Source organism: Xiphophorus maculatus, chromosome 8 (assembly GCF_002775205.1).
Source record: "Xiphophorus maculatus strain JP 163 A chromosome 8, X_maculatus-5.0-male, whole genome shotgun sequence".
Taxonomy (NCBI): domain Eukaryota; kingdom Metazoa; phylum Chordata; class Actinopteri; order Cyprinodontiformes; family Poeciliidae; genus Xiphophorus; species Xiphophorus maculatus.
In genome coordinates this window covers 4,002,720-4,030,026 of record NC_036450.1, presented here as the reverse complement: position 1 = coordinate 4,030,026, position 27,307 = coordinate 4,002,720, and the positions used below count along the sequence as shown (strand labels likewise).

The 27,307-nt window shown below is 39.2% G+C and overlaps 1 protein-coding gene across 1 annotated transcript in view; it reads left to right on the top strand.

Moving 5' to 3' along the window:
- Positions 1 to 1,698: 1,698 nt before the first annotated feature.
- LOC111609554 (NACHT, LRR and PYD domains-containing protein 12-like) overlaps positions 1,699 to 27,307 on the top strand; it is a 35,280-nt gene continuing 9,671 nt past the window's right edge. The window contains exons 1-10 of the mRNA XM_023338683.1: positions 1,699 to 1,719; positions 1,854 to 1,973; positions 14,391 to 14,469; positions 14,658 to 14,886; positions 15,028 to 16,819; positions 18,161 to 18,334; positions 22,730 to 22,903; positions 23,955 to 24,128; positions 26,396 to 26,569; positions 27,092 to 27,179. Of these exons, the coding sequence (XP_023194451.1) occupies positions 1,918 to 1,973; positions 14,391 to 14,469; positions 14,658 to 14,886; positions 15,028 to 16,819; positions 18,161 to 18,334; positions 22,730 to 22,903; positions 23,955 to 24,128; positions 26,396 to 26,569; positions 27,092 to 27,179 (2,940 nt within the window). The 5' untranslated portion in view covers positions 1,699 to 1,719; positions 1,854 to 1,917. The remainder of the gene's footprint in view (positions 1,720 to 1,853; positions 1,974 to 14,390; positions 14,470 to 14,657; positions 14,887 to 15,027; positions 16,820 to 18,160; positions 18,335 to 22,729; positions 22,904 to 23,954; positions 24,129 to 26,395; positions 26,570 to 27,091; positions 27,180 to 27,307) is intronic.

Genomic DNA, 27,307 nt, shown 5'->3' with positions numbered 1-27,307 from the left:
GTGCCTTTCTCTGATAGGTCCTGACATGGTGAGTGACGGATATAAAAGCTACTGACAGATGGATGGACTTCCTGCCGTCCATCCTCAGCTCATCCCAACCGGCCACACTGTTTAACACCATGTACATTTCTGGAGTTTGTAGGAGAGAGCTGCTCTTTCTGTTTCATTAGTTTTCTCATGTTTTTCTTAGTTAGTGAATTAAGTTTTTGTCATTTGGTTTAATTACTTTCAATTAGGTAAGTTGCTTAATATTCAGAGTTTCCTTTTGTTTGTTGTTTTGGGCATTAGCTCTCTGAAGTCATATGATCCACTTCTTGTAACATCTCAATCAAAAATACATCTTTTTAAAAATAAATAACATTTTAAAATGTTCAATTTTGTGTGTGTTGGCTGCTTTGGGTCTGAAGAGGATTCATCCTTCATCTGATGATCTGGCCACTCTTAGACTGGTCATAACAAACAGTAGTAATTAAACAATCAATTAAACAAATAAAGATAAAAAGACAATTACAAGGTTTTTATTTGACACAAACAAAATACTGAACGTTATGAAAATGTAAAATTTTAAGACAAATCAATAAATATATTAAAATACTAGAATTCTAGCACCCAGCATCTGATTAGATAGAGGAGATATTGTTCAGAGTGAGACCTCTCGCCTCTGCGCAGAACGGAGCAAGTACACCTGGCTGCAGCAAACAGAAAGGGGCGGGACTTGACTCTGAAAGAAGAAACTAACTCAGGTGACCTGTGATGTCACCAGTTATGCAACATCGGCCACATTTACTTTCACTTTAAATTCACATTTTAAGGTGTGGTCCAGTCCGGTTGTTGTATCTCTGTTTGTTGTTCAGATTCTCTTCATCAACCCTTTGGACCGTTTGAACAAAGTATAAGTTTGATTCGGTTTCTTTTGTATCTACTTGAACTTTGATTTTAGGAATTTTCCTGCTAGTTTTTGCTTTCTGATGTTTAGAAAACATTTTCAGTTGAAAGTTTCATCTCTCTGTTTTAAGGTTAATCTGGAGGATTATTAGATTATTTAGAACTTTAATGATGAACAGCTGATGTTTCTTTGTTTTCTTCTCTGAACAAACTGCTTCATGATTTCATTTCCTGGAATCAAACTCTGGTCTCCACTGTTAAACTCAGAAACAACAGTGTCTTGTTGCTTCTTTTAAATCTAAAATGTTAATGTATATTATTATTATTATTATTATTATTATAAAATAGTACTTTTGACATGTGTTCAATTCAGTCAGATTATTAAATAGTTAATCTTTGATGCTGCATACAATCCACTTGTAGTGATTAATAATTAACTAACTAAAATACTTCCTGTTCAGGTTGAATCAATGAATGTAAATGTTGCTCCATGTCTCCATCTAGTGGACTGATAGTAGAAGTGCAGCAGCTGATGGCAGCTTCCTCTGCCTCTCTGCTGTCTGACTGCATTCACCTGACACTGATATGAAGCAGAGAAGAAGAGCCAATCAGAGGAGGAGCAGCTGATCTTTTTCCAGCTCTAATGATGTAAAGGATGATCAGAGTTGATGTGCAGATGAATGATGTGTGTTTCCTCTGCAGGTGAAGGTAGAAAGTGTGTGTGAGCTGATGTGAATTCAGCAGCATGGATCAGTGTGAGGACAGAGAGGAGGGAGTCCCTCCCTCTAAAACCACTCTGTGTGGGGAAGATGAGAGCCAGAGCAAAGGTCAGAGGTGAGGTCACCATCTCTAACTGTCCACAGCCCTTTTCACACAGCGTTCACTATATCAGGCCAGAACAGACGTGGTGATGAAGCTGCTGCTGCTCCTCTTTGCTGATTAAGTTTTAATCATCATGTTTCTGTCAGGATCCATCAGAGACTCAAACCAGAACCAGAACCAGAACCCAGCTGTGTGTCCTTTAAGAGCGACATGTCAAAGGATGATTTCATTTACTTTAAATCTCCTGGATCTCCACCATCAGAGAGGTGAGCTGTTTCTAACTGCTGTAACTGTTCTGTTTATATCTGTTATTGTAGCCATGTGATGATAACAAGATCGGTTGCGTTCTGTTGTAATGAAAACATTAGAATCAATATTAGGTTATTTTCTTTTAATATGTCATACAGTACAGAGTAAAAGTTTGGACACACCTTCTAATTCAATGGATTTTCTTTATTTTCATGACTATTTATAAGGCAAGAAATCCCACTTATTAACCTGACAGGGCACACCTATGAAGTGAAAACCATTTCAGGTGACGACCTCTTGAAGCTCATCAAGAAAATGCAGAGTGTGTGTAAAGCAGTAATCACAGCAAAAGGTTGCTACTTTGATGAAACTAGAATATAAGGGGTATTTTCAGTTGTTTTACACTTTTTTGTTTAGTGCATATTTCCACATGTGTTATTCATAGTTTTGATGCCTTCAGTGTGAAGCTACAATGTCAATAGTCATGAAAATAAAGGAAACTCACTGAATTAAAAGGTGTGTCCAAACTTTTGGTCTGTACTGTACATGAATGACATTGATGTCTCCATGCTTACATGGTCCATTAATTAACTTAGGAACATTGTATCATGGACTTCATTGGTATCTATAGGAGCCAAATATGTGTATTTTGGGTTTTTGGTAACTAGATGGGACTATGAAGTCCAGTATATGAACCAAGAGCTGACAGGTGTTGAACCCGGAAGGGCATACTAGTTTTTGACCGCTGTGGCGGAGTCATTGTTAAAGCTGTTGCCGTGTTTCATGGAATAAATGGATTTGTTCACAAATGGTTCATCTGACTGGAACAAATTTGGACAACAAAGAAGATCTCTGGGATTGACTTTACATGCTATCAACAGATATGTTAGCCGCTCAGAGTATCATAAAAAAGCAGCAATGGATCAACGCTTAACTAACGCAGTATTAAACTGGCTAGTATACTGTCAAAAATTTGCCCTATTTGCACTTTGATGAACTCCGATGTCTTTGAACAAAGTGATGTAGACCATGTGGAGCAGACTGAGACAGTTTGGGCTGCTATGAGCTGGTGAAGTGTTTGCTATCTGGACTATTGCTACAGAGCTAAAGCATCAGGCTGCAGCCTGCAGCACAAAAGGATCTGATGGACACAGTGGCAGACAGTCAGTGATTGAGGAGGATCGGATCGCTGGATGGAGTACCTGGGTATTTAAAGGGCATTGTGGATTGAATCACAGAATGCCAACAGAACAATTTGGAAACCCTTACAAAGCTGCAACTACATATATTAACAAGGCTTTGTCTTGGCCAACAATAAGAACTGAGGACATTAGGGCATTACAGAGTTATTCTTTATTTTTGTGTGGCTGCTGTAATGTAGTGAAACAGCTGGAGTATGTGCAGGAGTTGGACATGCCTGTAAATATGAGAGCAATCCTTTCCAAGCTGTCATACAAGTTACAAGAGTGTTGGAGAAGTAAAGCTTATGATATAATGGAGACAACTGGATACCGGGCAGGATTTAGTGATATGGTTGCATTCATCGAGTGACATGTCAAGATTTTGTCAGATACTTTCTTCAGAGAATTACAAGATTACAGCTTCAGTACATTATCCATCAGTCGTCAATGACAACAACCTGGGATCAAGACCAAGGGGACTGTAGTGGCCAGCACTGTGACATCTGTGAGTGATTCAGGAGAGGTTGATTAGCAACATTCTGCAGCTAGAGGAAGTGATGGCTGTTGGGCTTGTTGAACCTCACCCACTAGAAGAATGCAAAACATTTAAAAGAAAACTTCACAAGGACAAAGTATTTCTGTTGAGAAGAAAATGATTATGTCTTGGCTGTCTGCAGTGAGGCCACATTAGCAGGAATTGTGAAGCATGATTAACTTGTGAAATTTGTAATGAAAGTCATCCAACTGTGCTACATATAAGAAGAGAGACAATTTTTACTGAGTCTGAAACAGGAATACAGGAGTTACTGTTCTGACAAACTGCCAGCAAGCCACTCCCATCTGCCAAACCCCTCTACTGCATCTTTCTTCTCTGCTGGAGTGATGAGAACCAGGTGGATTCAATCTCCTACCAATCAGAGTGTAGGTACTTAAGGGGTGACTGACCTGTCGCTCCTGGTTTTGAAGTGCCACAGCATGAAAGCAAACAATCCTGGTAGCACGTAAATTGAAACTGTGCAAAAGTTTCTAAAAAACTGTGAAGGACAGCCGGTAAGCTTGCAATACTGTTGCTCATGAACATGGACTTGGATTGATTGTTTGAGAGTTAATATTATTGGAAAGAAAAAAGAAAAAAAAGACAATACACTTGGTGTTTATTGAAGTAGAAAGTGAAAAGAAAAATGTTGGTTAGGATGTTTGACTATGAAATTAAATGTTGTTAAATATGCTAATTTATTTATTGGCATTGAATTTTATTATAAAACATTTGCTATTTATTATACTTTAGGATTAAATGGTTTAAAGGGGTGGAAATTTATCTAGTTAATTTCACAACGTATTTATCTTGTTAATTTCAGATTGTAATAGATGTGTTTCTGTTTGTTTTGAAGTTTTTCACCTATGTGGTTGGACTACAAAAATTATGAAAATAAAGATGGACTAACTAAAATGAAGACTCCTTGAGTGAAATCCAGTTATGTTTCACAGTAGAGACCTATCCTTTTCAAGTGGGGATCACACAGTAAATTAAACCTAACAGAACTTGACAGTCACCATAAATTGTGAATGCAACATGTGGACATACAGGGGCCAGTAAGGATCGTGGAATGCTATCTGTGCTCCCTGTAAAGGTTAAAGCAATGAAAGGACAATGCGCCATCTAAAAATATATGCCTTCTTGGATCCAGGTAGCACTGGAACATTTTGCTCTGAAAGGCTGATGCATCAACTGAACCTCACTGGAAAGCGAACACAAGTCCTTTTTCGAACAATGGGCCAAGCTAAAATAAGTTCAGCATTTTCTCTGTGTAATCTTGAGGTGGCTGGGCTGGAGAGCAATACATTTAATCCTTTGCCAGAAGTTATTACACAGAGACAAATGCCTGTGACCAAAGATGATATGGCAACATCTGAAGATTTAATAAAGTGGCCATATTTGTCAAGAGTTCACATGCCATCTATATATAGTGAGGTTGATCTGTTAATTGGTACCAATGCTCCAAGGTTATTGGAAGTTTGGAAAGTTATTAACAGTCAAGATAATGGTCCATATGCTGCCAGAACTGTACTTGGCTGGGTGGTCAATGGGTCCTTGGATAGCAATAGGACTCAAGAAGTCTCATATGTAACACTGAACAAAATCTCAGTGAGCAAGCTGGAGAAACTTCTCAAGAGCTAGTAAGACCATGATTTCTGTGAAAGATCAGCTGATAAACAAGAAATGTCCAGAGAAGACCAAAGGTTTCTCAATATTATGGAAACGTCTGATGGAAAATATTGCTTGAACCTGACATTTAAATCCATGAATGTCTGTTTACAAAACAATTTTGCAGTAGCCAAACAGAAGCCCCTTTTGCACTCCCACACCCCCACCCCTTTTATAATACTGGGGTTGATTATTTTGGGCCATTTGAAGTTAAAAGAGGAAGAGCACGCTGCAGGAGATACAGTGTTTTGTTTACCTGCCTGGCAATTCGAGCCATCCATTTGGAGACTGCAGTTTCACTTGATACAGATTCCTGCATCAATGCATTGAGGAGATTTATCAACAGAAGAGGACAAGTTAAACATTTATGGTCTGATAATGGAACAAACTTTGTTGGTGCTGAGAGAACTGAAATAAGCTATTGTTAAGCTAAACCAGGACACAATAAAGTCACTTTTGGTACAGGTGGAAATTAATTGGATTTTTAATCCACCTGCTGCTTCCCATTTTGGTAGTGTTTTGGAACGAATGATTCGTCTGGTGAGAAAAGTACTCAACTTAGTGCTGCGTCAGCCAACTCTTGATGAAGGGCTGAGTACAGTATTGGGTGAAGCAGAAGCCATATTGAACGATTGCCCTATTACAACCCTCCCAGATGATCCAAATGATCTGGAGCCACTTACCCCCAATCACCAGCTCTTGCTCCGAGGAAAACCTTCACTTTCCCATGGAACAGATAAGCTGGAGGATCAGTATGGAAAAAGACGATGAAAACAGGTACAATACTTGACTGACATGTTTTGGAAGAGATGGGTTCGAGAATATTTACCTCTGCTTCAAGAAAGGCAGAAATAGAATGAAAGGAGGAAAACTCTTGCTGTTGGAGATATTGTGGTCATAATGGATCCTTCTGCACCTCGAGGATCCTGGCATTTTGGGAAGGTTTTGGAAATGTTTTCAGATGGTTATGGTTTCGTGAGGTCAGTGAAGTTGAAGACTAAGTCCAATATTATTGAGAGACTAATTTCCAAACTTTACATGTTATATGATCTCTAAATTAATGTGTTAATGTCACATTTGTGTCACATATTTTCTCCTGTATTATCATTGTTGTGGGAATTGGCATATACAGTATGTTTATTATGCCAATTAAGGGCCAGTATATAGGAGCCAAATATGTGTATTTTGGGGTTTTTAGTCACTAGATGGGGCTGTGGCCTCCAGAATATGAGCCAAGAGGTGACAGGTAGTTGACAGGTGTTGAACCCAGAAGGGCATACAAGTTTTTGACTGCTGTGACAGAGTCATTGTTAATGCTATTGCCGTGTATACTGGATTAATTGTATATTGTTCACAAATAATTTCATCTGACTGGAATAAATTCAGAATTTGAACAACAAAGAAGATTTCTGGGATTGACTTTACATGCAGTCAACAGGTATAATGTTAGCCGCTCAGCACGTCTTAAAAAAGTAGCAATGGAACAACGCTTAACTATTACTTATCTATAACTATTGGCTATTACGGCCAGTTTAATACTGTCTACTACAGTCTCCATTGACTGCAATGAAGTCCACTGGATTGTTGTTAAATTAATGAAAGATCTTTGGAGTATTAATCAGGTCTGTTTAGATCCACATTCTCTACCCATAGTTTCTCCAGGTCCATCTGGTTAACAGAAATCTAGAAATCCGGTCTGATTTCCAGATGTTTCCCTGATATCGAATAAACAATTAATCATGTAGTGATACTCCTCCCTAGAGGCCAACAAAAAGAGAAGTTACTGCTGATGAATAACAGGAAACAAAATATCTAACCAGAATAAACTCACTTTTCTGCTTTAACCTCTAAAATATAAAATGGAAAGAACAAGGAAAATCCTCAATCAGGACACATAAACTATTGTGTTGACATGACATGACCTGACACATTTAACTGCATTTTATTCTGTTTTGCATCATTTTAATTTTTCCAAATGAAACAGGCATATTTATTTAATAAACTTTTATTCTAAACACACAAACAAAAAGGCAGAAGTGAATTTAATGTCTAGGTTGATAATTGTATTGTTGTCTACATCTGATGAATGATTCATGTTAAAAAAAAAAGTTTACATGGATTTTGTGAGTCTTATTTTAAACATCACCCAAAATCTCAGAAACATATTTCTGCTCTTTAAACAAGGCTGGACATTATTTAGGAGGATCAATGATCAGGAATGTGTTGGAGGATTGGACTGGTTCTGATGGGAATCATTTAGAACATGAAGTCGATGATCTGTGTGGTTCTATTGTGTCTCACACCTCTTGATTTTACAAGGAGTCAAAATAAAAATGATCTTTAAATCAAACCTCCACAGAAAGTTTATAGTAGATATTTTTCTATTAGGATCCATCAGCGAATAAAGCCACAACCAGAACCCAGCTGTGTGTCCTGTAAGAGTGATGAATTAAGAAATTATCGCACTAACTTTTATTCTCCTGGACCTCCATCATCAGAGAAGTGAGCTGTTTCTAATTGTGGTATCTGTGGAAAATGAACGCACTCAAATATTTCCTGTTATATTTCCAGAGGTTTGATCCATTATCTACAGAAACCAACTGTTCTAATGAAAACACCTTTATATTAATCTCTGGGGTGTTGATGATGATGTTGTGCTGCTTTCTGGCTCCATGTCAGACTAACATGCTCCATGTGGGACATATTTCCCACTAGGAAATATCTGCTAAAGCCAGTCTAGTCCATCAGAAATTGATTCTTGTGTGCACCATGAGAGCAATTCAACAGGAAAGGAAAGCTTCATGAAGTGGTTGGTGAGATCTGCTGGATCTCAACCAAACTGAGCTGATGTGGACCATCAGAGGTTCTGCTGGTTCTTAGTGGGATCAGCAGGAACATTAAATCTTTATAACTACTTAGATCACCTGGTTCACTGCTCACATTAATGTATCACTTCATGGACCTTTACCTTCAGATTGTCTCTGTGTGGACAGATACAATATGAGCTCACTGGCTTCCAGGAATCTACAGGATCCATTTTAAAATCCTCACAATAACATCCAGGAGAGGACCCCACATGGACACACATCCAAATATCTCAGATCACCTCCATGCCCACATCACCTCAGATCTAGTCATCAGAACCTGATGGATGTCTGTGATGGACCGAGTTAAAAACAGGAGGAGTCACAGGACATATTAGAAAAATAGGGTTTTTTATTTTAACCCAAAGATTATAAATAACAAAAGATAAACTGAGCTCATAAAAGAGGTCAAAGAAACAAAACTGAACTCAGGCAAAAAATGTAAACAAACTGGCTGCACAAACAAACATAACTGACCTAACAAAGAAATGACACACAGGGGTTTATATACTGGCTGATCAGACCAATTAAGACACAATAGGGGTAACTAAACAGAATACAACTACAAATAACACAAAACAAATAACAGTACAGCTAAGTTTGGCTAAACTAAAGACCCAAAATTGAAAATCAAAAATATTAAACTTTAAATACTAATATTTACTTAAATACAAAACTTATCTAAAGAAAGAAACTACAAATTCCCCCTGCCAGCAGGAACTAGTGGTGCAGTCCAATCAGCATGTAAGCCTGCTGAGCCCTGGCCCCCATCCTCTGTCTGGTAACTCCGACAGAGTGTGGCCATGGATTTGGCCATCACACACTCCCCCACTTCCTGGTCTTCACTCTGGCACCGAGAAAGGTAATCAGCAGTGGTGTTGTCTTTGCCGGGGATGTAGTGAACCTTAAACCGAAATGGCTGCATAGCAAGATACCATCTGGTGATTCTCCCATTAGTGTCCTTCATCCTTTCTAGCCACTGGAGGGCTCTATGATCAGTCTGAAGGGTGAATTCTCTTCCGAGCAAATAATATTTAAATGAGTCAAGGGCCCATTTAATAGCCAAGGCTTCCTTCTCCACAGTTGCATATCTTCTCTCTCTTGGCAGCAGCTTGCGGCTGATGTAGGCAACTGGATGTTGGTCCTCTGGTGGTCCCTGCAGAAGCACTGCCCCAAGACCCCTTTCAGAAGCATCAGTTTGCAACACAAAGTCTTTTGTAAAATCTGGTGAATGCAAAACTGGATTTTTACTCAGGGATTGGCTAATGTCCTTAAAAGCTGCAACGGCATCTGTTGTCCACTGAATCTTGGTGGGACTTCTGGAACCCGTCATGTCTGTTAGAGATGCTGCTCTAGCTGAGAAATTGGGAATGAATCTGTGGTAGAATGCAGCCATGCCTAGAAAAGATCGTAGCTGTTTCCTGGTTTGTGGGAGCGGACAGGATGCTATAGCATTGATTTTATCAACTTGAGGTTTAAGAATGCCACCTCCAATAGTGAACCCAAGATACTGTATTTCTGTCTTAGCAAGAGCACACTTTGCTGGGTTGATGGTAAGGCCTGCAGAATGCAGCCGATCCAGGACCTCCTTTAGATGGTCAACATGCTCTTCCCAGGTTCTACTAAAAACCACAACATCATTAAGGTATGCACAGGTGAATGCTGAGAGCCCACAGAGTACCTGATCCATTAGTCTTTGAAATGTTGCTGGGGCCCCATGCAGACCAAATGGCAGGACTGTGAACTCGAACAATCCCCAAGGGGTGCGGAATGCTGTCAGCTCCTGGGACTGTTTGGTGAGAGGCACCTGCCAGTAGCCTTTAGACAGATCAATAGTTGTTAAATATCTTGCTTCCCCCAGGTGCTCAATGAGGTCATCAATACGTGGCATTGGGTAGGAGTCAAATTTTGATATGGAGTTGAGGTACCTGAAGTCGATGCAAAATCTTATTTTGCCATCCTTTTTCGGAACCAAAACAACTGGGTTACACCACTCACTTGTTGAAGATTGAATGATTCCTAAAGACAGCATGAGGTCCATCTCCTCCTTCAGCTCCACCCGGAAGCGTTCTGGTATCCTGTAACTCATACGCTTTATAACAGCATCCGGTTTTAGAACAATGCTGTGCTCCACCAGAGTGGTGCGACCTGGGCACTCTTGAAATATGTCAGAAGTAATAAGAGGTGTTACCTGAGACTGTTGCTCACTGGTGAGATGGCTTAGGTCCAGCACAGAGGATGTTACTGAAGGCAAATGGTCATTAACTTCTTCCTCCTCATCCACTCTGTGAATAAGCAACACTTCTGTTTCATTCTCCTTCCGTGGAACCCACTCCTTGAGAAGATTAACATGGAGCACTCGACTCCCTCGTTGGAAACCTGGTGTGGAGACTTGGTAGGTAGTAGGTCCAGTTTTCCTCAGTACTTCAAAGGGTCCCTGCCACTTTGCAAGCAACTTGCTGTCAGAAGTTGGCAACATAACCAAAACCTTTTGACCAGGAACAAAACTTCTGTGGCGAGCTTTTTTATCAAACCAAACCTTTTGATATTTCTGTGCAGCTGCCATGTGACTCTGAGCTAACTCACTCATCTGCTGCAGTTTATCCCTCATATGGAGGACAAATGAAATAATATTAACAGGATCCTCTTTACTTTGGTCTCCCTCCCATGCATCTCTCAGCAGGGTCAGAGGGCCCCTCACATCATGGCCATAAAGGAGCTCAAATGGGGAGAAACCTGTGGAAGCCTGAGGAACCTCCCTGTAGGCAAAAAGGAGGTATGGCAACCACTGATCCCAATCAGAGCCTGTATCATTAACAAACTTACGAAGCATTTGTTTTAAAGTTTGATTAAAACGCTCCGTCAGGCCATCCGTCTGTGGGTGGTATGGTGTCGTCCTCATGCTCCTGATGCCCAACAGCTTGTAGACCTGTTTCAATAGTGTGGACATAAAGTTAGTGCCTTGATCAGTTAGAATTTCCTGTGGAAATCCAACCCTTGAGAAAAGTTGAATCAGTGAGGAAGCTACATGTTTTGCTTTAACAGTCTTTAATGGAAAAACTTCAGGATATCTGGTTGCATAGTCTGTAATGACTAGCATAAAGCGATTTCCAGATTTACTTTTTTCCATAGGGCCAACTATGTCCATCCCAAGACGTAGAAAAGGTGTGCCAATGATGGGCAGGGGTTGAAGTGGTGCTTTGGTAGGGACTCTAATTGAGGTTTTCTGACACTCAGGGCAGCTTCTGCAAAATAGAGCAACATCTGATCTCAAACCAGGCCAGAAAAAATACCGCTTAATGCGAGCAGTGGTCTTATACTTCCCAAGGTGGCCAGCCCAGGGAATAGAGTGTCCCAAAGTCAGCACTGTCTCACGAGCCTTCTTAGGGACAACTAACTGCTTAAACTGGCCATGTTGATGGTATAAAATGCCATCCTGCAGTATATACTGCTCTTTATTTGTGTCAGACCCTACAGAGGCCTCCCCCCTAGCCTTCAGCAACAGGGCAGACAAAGTTGGATCATTCTGCTGCATTTGTCTGATGTTTGTGGGTATTGAAAAACCCAGTGGCATATCTGGAGCCACTTCAACTGAAGTCTCACCCAGTGTATGTTGAAATTTCTCCTGCCTTCTTTGACTGCGTGGCTTCCGTGATTTCCCAGGTTCTGTCTGCAGCTCAGCCTCAAAAAAGGGTAAAGCACTGAGTGTTGCAAAATGCTCATCTTGATTTTTAGCTTGGGACCTGGTTACAGCCACATTACAGCTCTGCACATCCCTCAATAAATCATAAATAACAGGCAGATCCTCCCCAAGAACTACAGGATAGGGTAGGTTATCAGCTACCCCAACCTTCAACAAATAGGGAGCCCCCTGCACCTCAACAAACATATCAGCAGTGGGGTATGATTTCTCATCACCATGTATACAGCAAACTGATATTGTTTCAGAAGGGCATATACAATTAGTTGGCACATGGTTCTTGTGCACTAGAGTCTGTGTGCTGCCAGCATCTATTAAAGCATTCATTTCATGTCCAGCAATCTTCACTAGGATGATTTTATTTGATTGCTTTATTTCAGGTTTAATATCCATATTCTGATTAGGCACAAAACACATTTGAGTTAGCTTACTTTGATTCTTGGGGCACATGGGCTTGGTGTGACCTTCTTGTCCACAGAGGTAACACACTGGTGGTCTTTTTCCTGTCTTGAAAGGCTGATTTTCTCTTAAAAAAGGCTTACCCACACCTGTTGCTAACTTTTGATGAGGTTGAGAGGGTTGTAGCCAACGTGAGTCTTTAGCAGCTCTCCATGCACTGTTGCTCCAAGGCTGACTCCTACTTCTGGCAGCTACAAACACATCTGCCAGAGTAGCAGCTTCTGCAGCAGACTTTGGATTGTGCTCCTTGATCCAGACCTGAAGCTCAGGACACAGCATTCTCAAAAATTGTTCCAAAATAATCAATTCACCAACTTGTTTCACAGTTTTATCTTTAGGCTGAATCCACTTCTCATAAAGTTCTTTGAGTCTTGAATACAATTCCTTTGGACTCTCATCAAGACTATCAAGGCAGCGAAATCTTTGTCGGTACGTTTCTGGATTTATATCATATTTTTGTAAAATGGCAGCTTTTACCTTTTCATATTCCAGGGAATCATCCACATCCATGTTAACATAGGCGCTGCGAGCCTTACCCGTCAGAAGAGGAATGAGATGAAAAATCCAGTCCAACTTTGGCCAACGATAAGCAGCTGCAATTCTCTCAAAAGTGGTCAGAAAGTGTTCAATATCATCTTCAACAGTTAATTTTTCTAATTTAGGATGATGAATGTGCACAGACTGACCCATTGAGCTGGAAGCTGAATCCTCAGGTTGAGATGTTGCTTGAATCTGATGATCAGTTTGATTTTCAGCAGGCTGTGGATCAATTGATGTGGGCTCAGGGGGCGGGGTTGTCCTGGCATGTATTTCCATTTGCAAAAGCCAAAACTGGTGTTGCAAACACTTGAAGCGCTGTTCTTGCTGTGCAGAAACCTCTCTCTGCTTTTTCTCCCGAACTTCCTGTTGTCCCATGAAGGCCTGAAGAATTCCAGCAATATCATGCAGAGTTGGTTCTCTGGTCTCATCATGCTCAGTGTCTCCAGCTGCTGCTGAAGCTCCTCCTTCCATTTCCTCCCTCTCTGACTGCTGGGAAACCTCTTTGGTCTCAACCTTGTTTCCTTTTCTTGGGCGCACACCATTCTGCATGGCTCAAAAATTTGTTGGAGGGGGTTAGTAAAAAAAATTACTCACAAAAATCAAAAAATAGAAAAAAAATCCTGCCTCCTCAACTCAAAATCCTCACTTCTGACACCACATGTGATGGACCGAGTTAAAAACAGGAGGAGTCACAGGACATATTAGAAAAATAGGGTTTTTTATTTTAACCCAAAGATTATAAATAACAAAAGATAAACTGAGCTCATAAAAGAGGTCAAAGAAACAAAACTGAACTCAGGCAAAAAATGTAAACAAACTGGCTGCACAAACAAACATAACTGACCTAACAAAGAAATGACACACAGGGGTTTATATACTGGCTGATCAGACCAATTAAGACACAATAGGGGTAACTAAACAGAATACAACTACAAATAACACAAAACAAATAACAGTACAGCTAAGTTTGGCTAAACTAAAGACCCAAAACTGAAAATCAAAAATATTAAACTTTAAATACTAATATTTACTTAAATACAAAACTTATCTAAAGAAAGAAACTACAAATTCCCCCTGCCAGCAGGAACTAGTGGTGCAGTCCAATCAGCATGTAAGCCTGCTGAGCCCTGGCCCCCATCCTCTGTCTGGTAACTCCGACAGAGTGTGGCCATGGATTTGGCCATCACAATGTCCCACACTGTCCTGAAGACCTGTGTGGACAGAACCTTCACTTCCACTGTCCCCAAGCTCTGGGAAAGTGTCTCCATCAGCATCAGATCTAATGGCAGTTTGGACAGTTTGAAGTCCAAGCTCAGCATCAACCTTTTAAAATGTCTTCTAGGTGATTCTAGTGTTACTTTTCTTCAGCTTTGTAGTTCATCTTCCTCTTTCTAATGTCTTTATATTGTGTTTATGTGATGATCTATTTTTCTGCTTTAAGGGCTTTTATTGTGACTTCCTAATTGTTCCTGGTTCCTCCACAGAATGGACCAGCAGAGCTCAGAGGTTCCCAGTGGTCCGTATGTCCATCAGCATCAAACACAGCTGGACTCCATATTTATGGTCTGTATATGTACAACTACTACTTTTCTATGGGTTTTTCACATTCATCTCCATGCTGGTCTTTGTAGATCAGAGGACTGTTAGTCTGTTCAACATCCAGCTGCTGTTTGGCTGTCCTTCATCTATTATGTTCTTCATAATAGATGAAGGACAGTCTCATGTGTCCGTCATCTATGATTCTGTTGCAGCTGCTGGAGGACAACATTGTCACGTTTGTGAAAAATGAGCTGAAGAAAATTCAAAAGGTTCTGAGTCCTGATGACACAGAATGTTCAGAGAGTCAGAGAGATGATTATGATGTGTTGGAAGGTGATGATGAAGAGCAGAGGATGATCAGCAAAGAGGCACTGATGAAGATCACACTGAACTTCCTGAGGAGGATGAAGCAGGAGGAGCTGGCTGAACATCTGCAGAGCAGTAAGAGGATTTCTACAAAGATTTGACCTGGTGGATAAATTACACATTTACTCATGTTTGAAGAGATGGAATCACATTTATTAACATCATCTTCGGGAAATAATTTTGTTTAGTTACTGATTTTACTTTTTGTGTTATTAGAACAATTTGCTGCAGTTTGTCAACATCAACTTAAATCTGGTCTGAAGAAGAAGTTCCAGTCTGTGTTTGAGGGGATTGCTAAAGCAGGAAGTCCAACCCTTCTGAACCAGATCTACACAGAGCTCTACATCACAGAGGGAGGGACTGGAGAGGTCAATGATGAACATGAGGTCAGACAGATTGAAACAGCATCCAGGAAACCACACAGACCAGAAACAACAATCAGACAAGAAGACATTTTTAAAGTCCAACCTGGAAGAGACCAACCAATCAGAACAGTGATGACAAAGGGAGTGGCTGGCATTGGGAAAACAGTCCTAACACAGAAGTTCACTCTGGACTGGGCTGAAGACAAAGCCCACCAGAACATCCAGTTCATATTTCCATTCACCTTCAGAGAACTGAATCTGCTGAAAGAGAAAAAGTTCAGCTTGGTGGAACTTGTTCATTTCTTCTTTACTGAAATCAAAGAAATCTGCAGCTTTGAACACTTCCAGGTTCTGTTCATCTTTGATGGTCTGGATGAGAGTCGACTTCCTCTGGACTTCCACAACAAGGAGATCCTGACTGATGCTACAGAGTCCACCTCAGTGGACGTTCTGCTGACAAACCTCATCAGGGGGAAACTGCTTCCCTCTGCTCTCCTCTGGATAACCACACGACCTGCAGCAGCCAATCAGATCCCTCCTCAGTGTGTTGGCATGGTGACAGAGGTCAGGGGTTTCAATGATCCACAGAAGGAGGAGTACTTTAGGAAGAGATTCAGAGATAAGCAGCAGGCCAGCAGGATCATCTCCCACATGAAGACATCACGAAGCCTCCACATCATGTGCCACATCCCAGTCTTCTGTTGGATCACTGCTACAGTTCTGGAGGATGTGTTGGAGACCAGAGAGGGAGGAGAGCTGCCCAGAACCCTGACGGAGATGTACATCCACTTCCTGGTGGTTCAGACCAAAGTGAAGAAGGTCAAGTATGATGGAGGAGCTGAAACAGATTCACACTGGAGTCCAGAGAGCAGGAAGATGATTGAGTCTCTGGGAAAACTGGCTTTTGATCAGCTGCAGAAAGGAAACCTGATCTTCTATGAATCAGACCTGACAGAGTGTGGCATTGATGTCAGAGCAGCCTCAGTGTACTCAGGAGTGTTCACACAGATCTTTAAAGAGGAGAGAGGGCTGTACCAGGACAAGGTGTTCTGCTTCGTCCATCTGAGTGTTCAGGAGTTTCTGGCTGCTCTTCATGTTCATCGGACCTTCATCAAATCTGGTGTCTGCCTCATGGAAGAAACACAAACACCTAAGAAGTTTTTGTTATTTAATAAACCTAAACTAAAGGTTCTCCATCACACAGCGGTTGACCAGGCCTTACTGAGTCCAAATGGACACCTGGACTTGTTCCTCCGATTCCTCCTGGGACTTTCACTGCAGACCAATCAGAGACTCCTACATGGTCTGCTGACACAGACAGGAAGTAGGTCACAGACCAATCAGAAAACAGTTCAGTACATCAAGGAGAAGATCAATGAGAATGTGTCTGCAGAGAAAAGCATCAATCTGTTTCACTGTCTGAATGAACTGAATGATCGTTCTCTAGTGGAGGAGATCCAACAGTCTCTGAGTTCAGGAAGTCTCTCCACAGATAAACTGTCTCCTGCTCAGTGGTCAGCTCTGGTTTTCATCTTAGTGTCATCAGGAAAAGATCTGGATGTGTTTGACCTGAAGAAATACTCTGCTTCAGAGGAGGTTCTTCTGAGGCTGCTGCCAGTGGTTAAAGCCTCCAACAAAGCTCTGTAAGGACACAGATTGTTACTGCATTTATTTTTATATAAATCTGTTATTGATGAGGTAAATATCTATTCATTATTTCATTTTATTAATCAGTGCATTGTCTCTTCAAAGTGTCAAACTGAGGGGTCAGGGAGACAGACTTCCTTCAGCAGCTGGACATAATGTTACATATTCAAGTAGTAAAAGACTTCCTCTTTATGTTAAAATTGAAACATGATTCACTTAGTTCCTTATGAAATTGTATAATTCTCTTTCCAGCCTCCTTGTTGTCTGTTGTTCTTTCCTTTAAGACTGGAGCACTACAGTATACAATGAACCAGTTCACAACAAAAGGCAACATAAATAGGTGTAAAATATAGGGTTGAAACAATTCCTCGAATGATTTGAGTACCTTGATTATTAAAATTCCTCTAGGAAAATTTACTTGCCTCAAAGCTTTGTTAATTTATATTTTATTATTTAGCGCACCATGTTCTGGCCAGAACATTATTTGCTTTAGGTGTAAATCTGACTTCTGCCTCTGAGTTGTTGACGTAAGCTAAGTGTTAGTGCCATAACGTCCAATTTTCAAGTTCGGCCCGTGGGGATTTTATTGATTGATGATTATGCCCGGGTTTTCGTTGTTTTTGGGGGAACCAATAAGCGTCTTTAAAATGACTGATTCAATGTCTGGAGTAAGGCAACCTTTCTCCTCTGGGAGCTGCTGGTTCATAGTGAACGGCAGGAAGAGCGCTGTGGGAGTATTTATACAGGTAAGCGGATAGACTGAACATGGCAGGTGGCTGAGAAGTTGATGGTTACAGTCTAAGTCTAGCTTTACGGACGAACCGCACAATAAATTTCATCCAGGTCTCAACAAACGGGTGGCGGAAATCGTGGAGGGACATGGCTGGTAGATGAATACATTAACTAAATGCTGGGGTATAGACATTTTTTCTAAGCATATTTGTGAGCTTACCTTTTTATTATTAAATTAAATAGAATTTTAGATCTTTGTATAACTTTTCTTCAGGTAACTTAGAAAGTGAACAATTATTGTTACAAATTCCTTTTCTAAACTACAGAAAAGCAACTGTTAGGGAAGCTCAAAAATGAAAAACTGGACTTATACTGATATGCCATAGTAACACCGGTGTTATGCCACATTTACCAATATTTTATTTTATAATTTTTTTACCAAATAACTCGATTAATCATAAGAATAATTAATAGATTACTTGATTACTAAAATATTCGATTACAACAGCCCTAGTAATGTAAAGTTTTCCAAAAAATATTGTTGTGCGGAAAAGAATAAAATTTTGAAGAATTGCTAAGTAACAGTTTTCTCTCTGTCTCCTCAGACTGAGTGGCTGTAACCTCTCAGAGAGAAGCTGTGAAGCTCTGTCCTCAGTTCTCAGCTCCCAGTCCTCCAGTCTCAGAGAACTGGACCTGAGTAACAACAACCTGCAGGATTCAGGAGTGAAGCTTCTCTCTGCTGGACTGAAGAGTCCAAACTGCAACCTGGAAACTCTCAGGTAAAATGTTCTCAATCCTGGTGAAACCAGATTTCTTTCCATTACCTGCTATAAGAGATTATATAAATTTTATTTCAGTATCAGGTTATAACATCAGTAGATGTCTGACTGTGATGTGGCTAATCTTGCTAAGTCTCGACACATAAACTCAGCTGGTTTTCATTTACTCCAGGCTGAAAGAACCAAGAAGAGAGGAATGTAGAAAGGTGGGGATCAGACTTTAACTGTTAGTGTAACGCTGGACACTTGACAGATTGCTGCATCCTCAGTGTACAAAGAAGCATTATTGCAGATTCTTCCTCCAACCAGTAGTTAGACTTTCTTGTCTCTTCTACAAGTGATAAATGTTGATTTTTATTATCTAGAGAATGAAATACAGTTTTATTACTATTTTATGTTATTAAAAGGTGAATCTCCAGTTTCTTGACTGTTTGTCTCCCGTGAAAATGACCAATTCAGACTTTGGGTTCCTCCTCAATGTTCTCATATTCTCATCGTAGTCTGAAGCTCATCATTAGTATCAAACTGTGGTATTGATAAATGAATGAATAACATGGTGAAAATATAACTTGACATTCTGAAATCGCTTCTGTCTTTTATGACAAATAAATAAATCAAATTATTACTGTATTTTAATCCCACCAGCAAAAATTGTTGCCAGACATTTTTTTCTAACTTCTAGAAGCTTTAAATGAATTGTTTACTTTTGGCAGCTGCTTAAAGATTTAAAATAAAATAATAATGTGTTTAAGCAATATCAATTTCATGTATCCAGTGTGAAAGGTCACATGACCAGACCTCTTTACTTCCTGTGTGTGACGCTGGACATAAATGTTTGTCACAAACCTGTACAAGAGGAAGTCAGTTAAATATTTAAATAAACAAATATAAATAAAATATTTTGAACATATGTTCTTTCAAGTGTCTTCTACTGATATATAAAGAAAATTGTATCCATTGATTCATCTTTTGATCATAAGAAGAGTGAATGTAAGTATAGCAACAATAGTTGCCTCTAACATAATACATAGACAGCACTATGCTAGGTGTCCATTGGTTTGCTGTTTATTCTATATGCCTTGTTTCCTCACAGCTTAAAACCAGATATATCAGATATTTTAGATCTTCTAGACCTGAAGGAACCTCAAAATGATGTTTTCTACATCATTGTCATTCCCACAGTTGAACCCCTCCCCAAATCACCTCCCAAAACCTGATCCTTTCCACAAAGTGGGTCTTTGCACTGAATGAAGCTACAAGATGATGCCATGCCTGAAACTAGTTTAGGACAGAACAAAGGTGTAGTTCTTGGTCTAGTGGAACAGGGAAAATGTTCTCCAAGATGCAAATTTATTCATTCTAACATTTTAACCTGACCTTGCCCCATTGATGAAATAACCAAATGAGGTCAAAGGTCACTCGGCAAATTGAGACAATGACATCTGCAGGATGTGGAATTGAATCTTTATTTATCTAAAATATTTCTGAACACTCTTGTAACCATTCTTTGTTATAATAGGTTGTGCATGTCATAATTTTTCTTATTTTTCATATGTATAAATAGGATATTTTTGTGTAATTCAGACTATGCAGTTTTCAATTGGTAACAATTGTTGTTCAGTATAAAACCAACATTTTCACTAACATAACCAAATTAAAATTTATTAATTCTACAGATGCTTCGATCAGGTTTATTGCTGCCGATTCTGATACTGATCACCTATGATGTCAATCTCTGCCAATCACCTGGATTGGTTGTTTATTTTTTGCTTTAGTTATAAATGATACTATGTGATCTGGCAAAATGTAAAAATTATCTGGTTCACCTAATTAACATAAACATGCAACATACTTGCAGGCACAATACAGCAGCTACTCAGTCAAAATAACAACTGAAAAACCTGCAACCAGTTAAACAACATTTAACCGTAAAGTTCTCTGTACCATAAATTATACGAGTCAAATAAATCTCATAATACTTATTATATCAAATAATGTCTAGTAAAAGAGGGAAACATTCATTCAAAGTCAAATACAGGTTGCATCAAAACCTAGACTAAGTTACTGAATCCAAACTTCCTGAGAGCAGCTAGCTGATTAATGCTGGTTCTGACTGAGCGGAGTAATTCTGCAGAACACAGGAGGAGGGAGAGGAGATCGATTATTATTTATTTATTAATTTCTTCATATATTATCTCTCATGTTTGGGTATAGTGAAAGTTTTAATATGTGAACTGTTTTGTTGTTCTTGTCATTGTTGTTTCCGTTTCCTGCTGCAGCTTTAACAATGTGAGATTCTTTTCAGAGATGGTCCGGTCTCTACTTATCTCTTCCGGGCAGAATTAACAGTATAAAAATGAATGTATTACCCCGCTTTTTGTATTTGTTTCAGTGTCTCCCAATATTTCTGCCTAAGTCTTTTTTCCAGTCTTTAAATAAATTGTTCTCCTCTTTCCTCTGGGCAAATAAAAATGCTAGAGTTCGCAGAGAGTTTCTAGAAAGGCCCAGAGATAAAGGCGGTCTGGCTTTACCTAATATGAGAAACTATTACTGGGCATCTAATATCCAAAAAATTATATATTGGTATCAAAGCCCGCAGCTGGATTGGTGTAGGATTGAAGCAAACTCCTGCACCTCTTCCTCTCTTTCTGCTTTGGTTACTACTGGATTACCACTTTCACCCTCTAAATTCGCCCATAATCCTGTAGTATCCTCCTCTCTTAGGATATGGATACAATTCAGACAACACTTTAATTTAAAAGAATTTTCTTTATATAGCCCTATTTGTAATAATCATCTTTTCCCGGCTGCCAGGATGGATCACACCTTCGCTTTATGGAGGAGGAATGGTTTGGAAACTTGTGACCATTTTTATATAGACGGTGTTTTTGCCAACTTCACTGACCTTTCGGCCAAATTCCAATTACAAAAAACTGATCTTTTCAGATATTTCCAGGTCCGTCATTTTATTCAAAGTCAAAGTCCAGTATTTCCTGCCTCTCCAGCAGACTCGGGGCTTGAGAGGATTTTGCGTAACCCTTTGTATCTCAGGAGGCACATTGCAAACATCTCAAATATAATAACATCTCTTCAGGAAACAACACTAGATGAGCTTAGAATTGCATGGTCTGAAGAACTTGGTTCTGTTATTTCTGAACATTTCTGGGAACGTGCTCTGGAAAGAATCAATGGAACATCGTCCTGTGCACGGCTTAGCCTTATACAGTTAAAAATCCTCCATAGAACTTACTATACCAAATCTAAACTCTCAAGAATTTATAAGGACATTGATGACAGGTGTGAGCGGTGCCATTCTGCCCCAGCAAATATGACCCATATGTTTTGGAATTGCCCGAAATTAACCGAATTTTGGTCATCCATCTGTAAAACATTGAATGAAGCATTTAATACCAAAATCAAACCGTTTGCAGGATTGGCCATCTTTGGAGTATTGTTTGAGGAGCACATGCTATCTACTGATCAAATGAATGCGTTCGCCTTTGCTTCCTTGGTAGCCCGTAGACTTATAGTCTTACTCTGGAAATCCTCTGAACCACCTAAAGTCTCGGTTTGGCTCACTGATCTAATGTCTCTCTTGAAATTAGAAAAAATTAAATACTTTATTAGAGGCTCAACAAGAAAATTTCACAGGGTGTGGGACCCTATGATGGAATACTTTAAAAATCTTAAAAATATAGAATCACCTCCATAAGCCTACAGAGCCCTAAGATGTGTATGTATATGTTTGTATGTATGTATATATGTATGTATGAATATATATATATAATTGATGATGACAAATTGTTGTATTGTCGACACGTAATGCTCCCCGTCATTTTTTTTCTTTCTTTCTCTTCTGTTGAATGTGGGTGGGTGGGGTCGGGTTGTTAAAAGATAAAGCAAATTTAATTCATGTTACCGTATTTTTATGTACCTTACATTGTACTTTTTTTGAATAAAAATATAAATAAAAAAAACAACAAAAAAAACAATGTGAGATTCACTGCAGGTGGAGGTTGAGCGGCGCTACGTCTGTGAAATATTACTACCAGTAGTGAATAGCGGCGGTTCAACAGCGAGAGCAGAACCAACGTCTATTCATGATGTTACATGTTGAAGCAGTAGAAATTATCTTCTTTCTATTGAAACTGTCACTGAATTAATGCAGTTCATTGTAAATTTTAATAGTTCTCTTGCCAGCCTCCTTGTTGCCTGTAGTTCAGTTCTTCAAGGCTAAAGTCCCAACTAGAGAATAAACCAGTTCAAAATAAAAATATCATAAAGTTTTGAAAAATATGACCTATTCTTCAATCAGTCCAAGAAGAATATTGTTGACTGGAAAGTAACACATACATTTGATGGATTAATAACAGATTTTTCTCCCTGTCTCCTCAGACTGAGTGGCTGTAACCTCTCAGAGAGAAGCTGTGAAGCTCTGTCCTCAGTTCTCAGCTCCCAGTCCTCCAGTCTCAGAGAACTGGACCTGAGTAACAACAACCTGCAGGATTCAGGAGTGAAGTTTCTCTCTGCTGGACTGAAGAGTCCAAACTGCAACCTGGAAACTCTCAGGTAAAATGTTCTCAATCCTGGTGAAACCAGATTTCTGTCCATTACCTGCTATAAGATATTATGTACATTTTATTTCAGTATCAGATTATAACATCAGTTAATGTCTGACTGTGATGAGGCTAATCATGCTAAGTCTTGACACATAAACTCAGCTGGTTTTCATTTACTCCGGGCAGAAAGAACCAAGAAGAGAGGAATGTAGAAAGGTGGGGATCAGACTTTAACTGTTTGTTAGAAAAATTATCCTCCTGTTCATTTACTCATGAGTTTATTTTACAAGTTATGTTTTCATATTATTCTTTCATATTATTCTTTTCATATTATTACTCTCATATTATTCTTCTTTTTATATTTACTTAACTTCTCTTTCTTTTGTAGTATGTTATTAACTTTGTTTAGGATGTTTGCTTGGAAGCTAAAAACGTTAAACATTCATGTGTTATTAGTTCCATATGTAACTGATTAGTTGTGGTCAGCCACATGCCCTTGTAAGGGCATGTCCATAGGAGGTTCCAGAATGTAAAGACGGTTGGTCAATTCTCTGTGTGACTGTGTGAAGAAGCCCAACCTCCTTTTTCTATACAATAAAGAGAAATGCAAAGAAAGATCTGGCAGAATTGAGTCCAGACAGTGTTTGACAGCAATTCGTCGCGTCTCTTCTCAATTCTCCTATTCTGCAGAAAAGAAATTAAAAGAAACCTAATCCCTGTCTCTGGCTGATTCTTTGCAGGTTATGACAAAATAAACCTATCACTGTTAGTGTAACGTTGGACACTTGACAGATTGCTGCATTCTCAGTGTACAAAGAAGCATTATTGCAGATTCTTCCTCCAACCAGTTGTTAGACTTTCTCATACATTTTACAAATGACAAATTTTGATCTTTATTACCTACAGAATGATGTAAAGTCTTATTACCATTTTATGATATTAATATCATAATTAATATAATTTCTTGACTGTTTTCCACTTGTGAAAATGACCAGTTCAAACCTTGGGTTCTACCTCAATGTTCACATATTCTCATCATGTGATGAATTGTGTGTCTGCAGCTTATCAGGCTGTTTGGTCTCAGAGGAAGGCTGTGCTTCTCTGGCCTCAGCTCTGACCTCCAACCCCTCCCATCTGAAAGAGTTGGACCTGAGCTACAATCATCCAGGAGACTCAGGAGTGAAGCTGCTGTCGGCTGGACTGAAGGATCCACACTGGAGACTGGAAGCTCTCAGGTATGGAGGAACCTGCTGCAGGAGCAGAGAAGGTCTGATAGAGGAGGAAGAGGGAGAAATGTCTTTAGTCAGTCTGCTGGAAAACATTTAGTTTCAAGCTAAAAATGTAGTTTCCAATTGAAATATTTGGTCTGAAACCGTGGTATTGATGAATGAATACCATTGTGAAAATATAACTTGACATTCTGAAACCACTTCTGTCTCTTATGACAGTTAAATAAATCAAATTATTACTGTGGTTTAATCCCATCGGCAAAAATTGTTGCCAGACATTTTTTCTACATTCTAGAAGCTTTAAATGAATTGTTTTGACTTTTGGCAGCTGCTTAATGTTTTAAAATAAAATAATAATATGTCTACTCTAAGCAATATCAATTTCATGTATCCAGTGTGAAAGGTCACATGACCAGACCTCTTTACTTCCTGTGTGTGACGCTGGACATAAATGTTTGTCACAAACCTGTACAAGAGGAAGTCAGTATAATATTTAAATAAACAAATATAAATAAATATTTTTAACATATGTTCTTTCAAGTGTCTTCTACTGATATATAAAGAAAATTGTATCCCTTCATTCATCTTTTGATCATAAGAAGAGTGAATGTAAGTATAGCAACAATTGTTGCCTCTAACATAATACATAGACAGCACTATGCTAGGTGTCCATTGGTTTGCTGTTTATTCTATATGCCTTGTTTCCTCACAGCTTAAAACCATCAGATATTTTAGATCTTCTAGACCTGAAGGAACCTCAAAATGATGTTTTCTACATTACTGTCATTCCCACAGTTGAACCCCTCCCCAAATCACCTCCCAAAACCTGATCCTTTCCACAAAGTGGGTCTTTGCACTGAATGAAGCTACAAGATGATGCCATGCCTGAAACTAGTTTAGGACAGAACAAAGGTGTAGTTCTTGGTCTGGTGGAACAGGGAAAATGTTCTCCAAGATGCAAATTTATTCATTCTAACATTTTAACCTGACCTTGCCCCATTGATGAAATAACCAAATGAGGTCAAAGGTCACTCGGCAAATTGAGACAATGACATCTGCAGGATGTGGAATTGAATCTTTATGTATCTAAAATATTTCTGAACACTCTTGTAACCATTCTTTGTTATAATAGGTTGTGCATGTCATAATTTTTCTTATTTTTCATATGTATAAATAGGATATTTTTGTGTAATTCAGTCTATGCAGTTTTCAATTGGTAACAATTGTTGTTCAGTATAAAACCAACATTTTCACCAACATAACCAAATTAAAATTTATTAATTCTACAGATGCTTCGATCAGGTTTATTGCTGCCAATTCTGATACTGATCACCTATGATGTCAATCTCTGCCAATCACCTGGATTGGTTGTTTATTTTTTGCTTTAGTTATAAATGATACTATGTGATCTGGCAAAATGTAAAAATTATCTGGTTCACCTAATTAACATAAACATGCAACATACTTGCAGGCACAATACAGCAGCTACTCAGTCAAAAGAACAACTGAAAAACCTGCAACCAGTTAAACAACATTTAACAGTAAATAAATCTAATAACACTTATTATGTCAAATGATGTCTAGTAAAAGAGGGAAACATTCATTCAAAGTGAAATACAGGTTGCATCAAAATGAACAATCTAAGTTACTGAATCCAAACTTCCTGAGAGCAGCTAGCTGATTAATGCTGGTTCTGACTGAGCGGAGTAATTCTGCAGAACACAGGAGGAGGGAGAGGAGATCGATTATTATTTATTTATTAATTTCTTCATATATTATCTCTCATGTTTGGGTATAGTGAAAGTTTTAATATGTGAATTGTTTAATTGTTGTTATTGTTGTTTCCGTTTCCTGATGCAGCTTTAAGCAGTGTGAGATTCACTGCAGGTGGAGGTTGAGCGGCGCTACGTCTGTGAAATATTACTACCAGTAGTGAATAGCGGCGGTTCAACAGCGAGAGCAGAACCAATGTCTATTCATGATGTTACATGTTGAAGCAGTAGAAATTCTCTTCTTTCTATTGAAACTGTCACTGAATTAATGCAGTTCATTGTAGATTTTAATAGTTCTCTTGCCAGCCTCCTTGTTGCCTGTAGTTCAGTTCTTCAAGGCTAAAGTCCCAACTAGAGAATAAACCAGTTCAAAATAAAGATATCATAAAGTTTTGAAAAATATGACTTCTTCTTCAATCAGTCCAAGAAGAATATTGTTGACTGGAAAGTAACACATACATTTGATGGATTAATAACAGATGTTTTTCTCTGTCTCCTCAGACTGAGTGGCTGTAACCTCTCAGAGAGAAGCTGTGAAGCTCTGTCCTCAGTTCTCAGCTCCCAGTCCTCCAGCCTCAGAGAACTGGACCTGAGTAACAACAACCTGCAGGATTCAGGAGTGAAGCTTCTCTCTGCTGGACTGAAGAGTCCAAACTGCAACCTGGAAACTCTCAGGTAAAATGTTCTCAATCCTGGTGAAACCAGATTTCTGTCCATTACCTGCTATAAGATATTATGTACATTTTATTTCAGTATCAGATTATAACATCAGTTAATGTCTGACTGTGATGTGGCTAATCATGCTAAGTCTTGACACATAAACTCAGCTGGTTTTCATTTACTCCAGGCTGAAAGAACCAAGAAGAGAGGAATGTAGAAAGGTGGGGATCAGGCTTTAACTGTTAGTGTAACGCTGGACACTTGACAGATTGCTGCATCCTCAGTGTACAAAGAAGCATTATTGCAGATTCTTCCTCCAACCAGTTGTTAGACTTTCTCATCCAATTTTCTGATGACAAATTTTGATTTTTATTACCTACAGAATGAAGTAAAGTTTTATTACCATTTTATGATATTAATATCATAATTAATATCATTTCTTGAGTGTTTGCCTCCCTTGAAAATGACCAGTTCAGATCTTGGGTTCTACCTCAATGTTCTCATATTCTCATCATGTGATGAATTGTGTGTCTGCAGCTTATCAGGCTGTTTGGTCTCAGAGGAAGGCTGTGCTTCTCTGGCCTCAGCTCTGACCTCCAACCCCTCCCATCTGAAAGAGTTGGACCTGAGCTACAATCATCCAGGAGACTCAGGAGTGAAGCTGCTGTCGGCTGGACTGAAGGATCCACACTGGAGACTGGAAGCTTTCAGGTATGGAGGAACCTGCTGCAGGAGCAGAGAAGGTCTGATAGA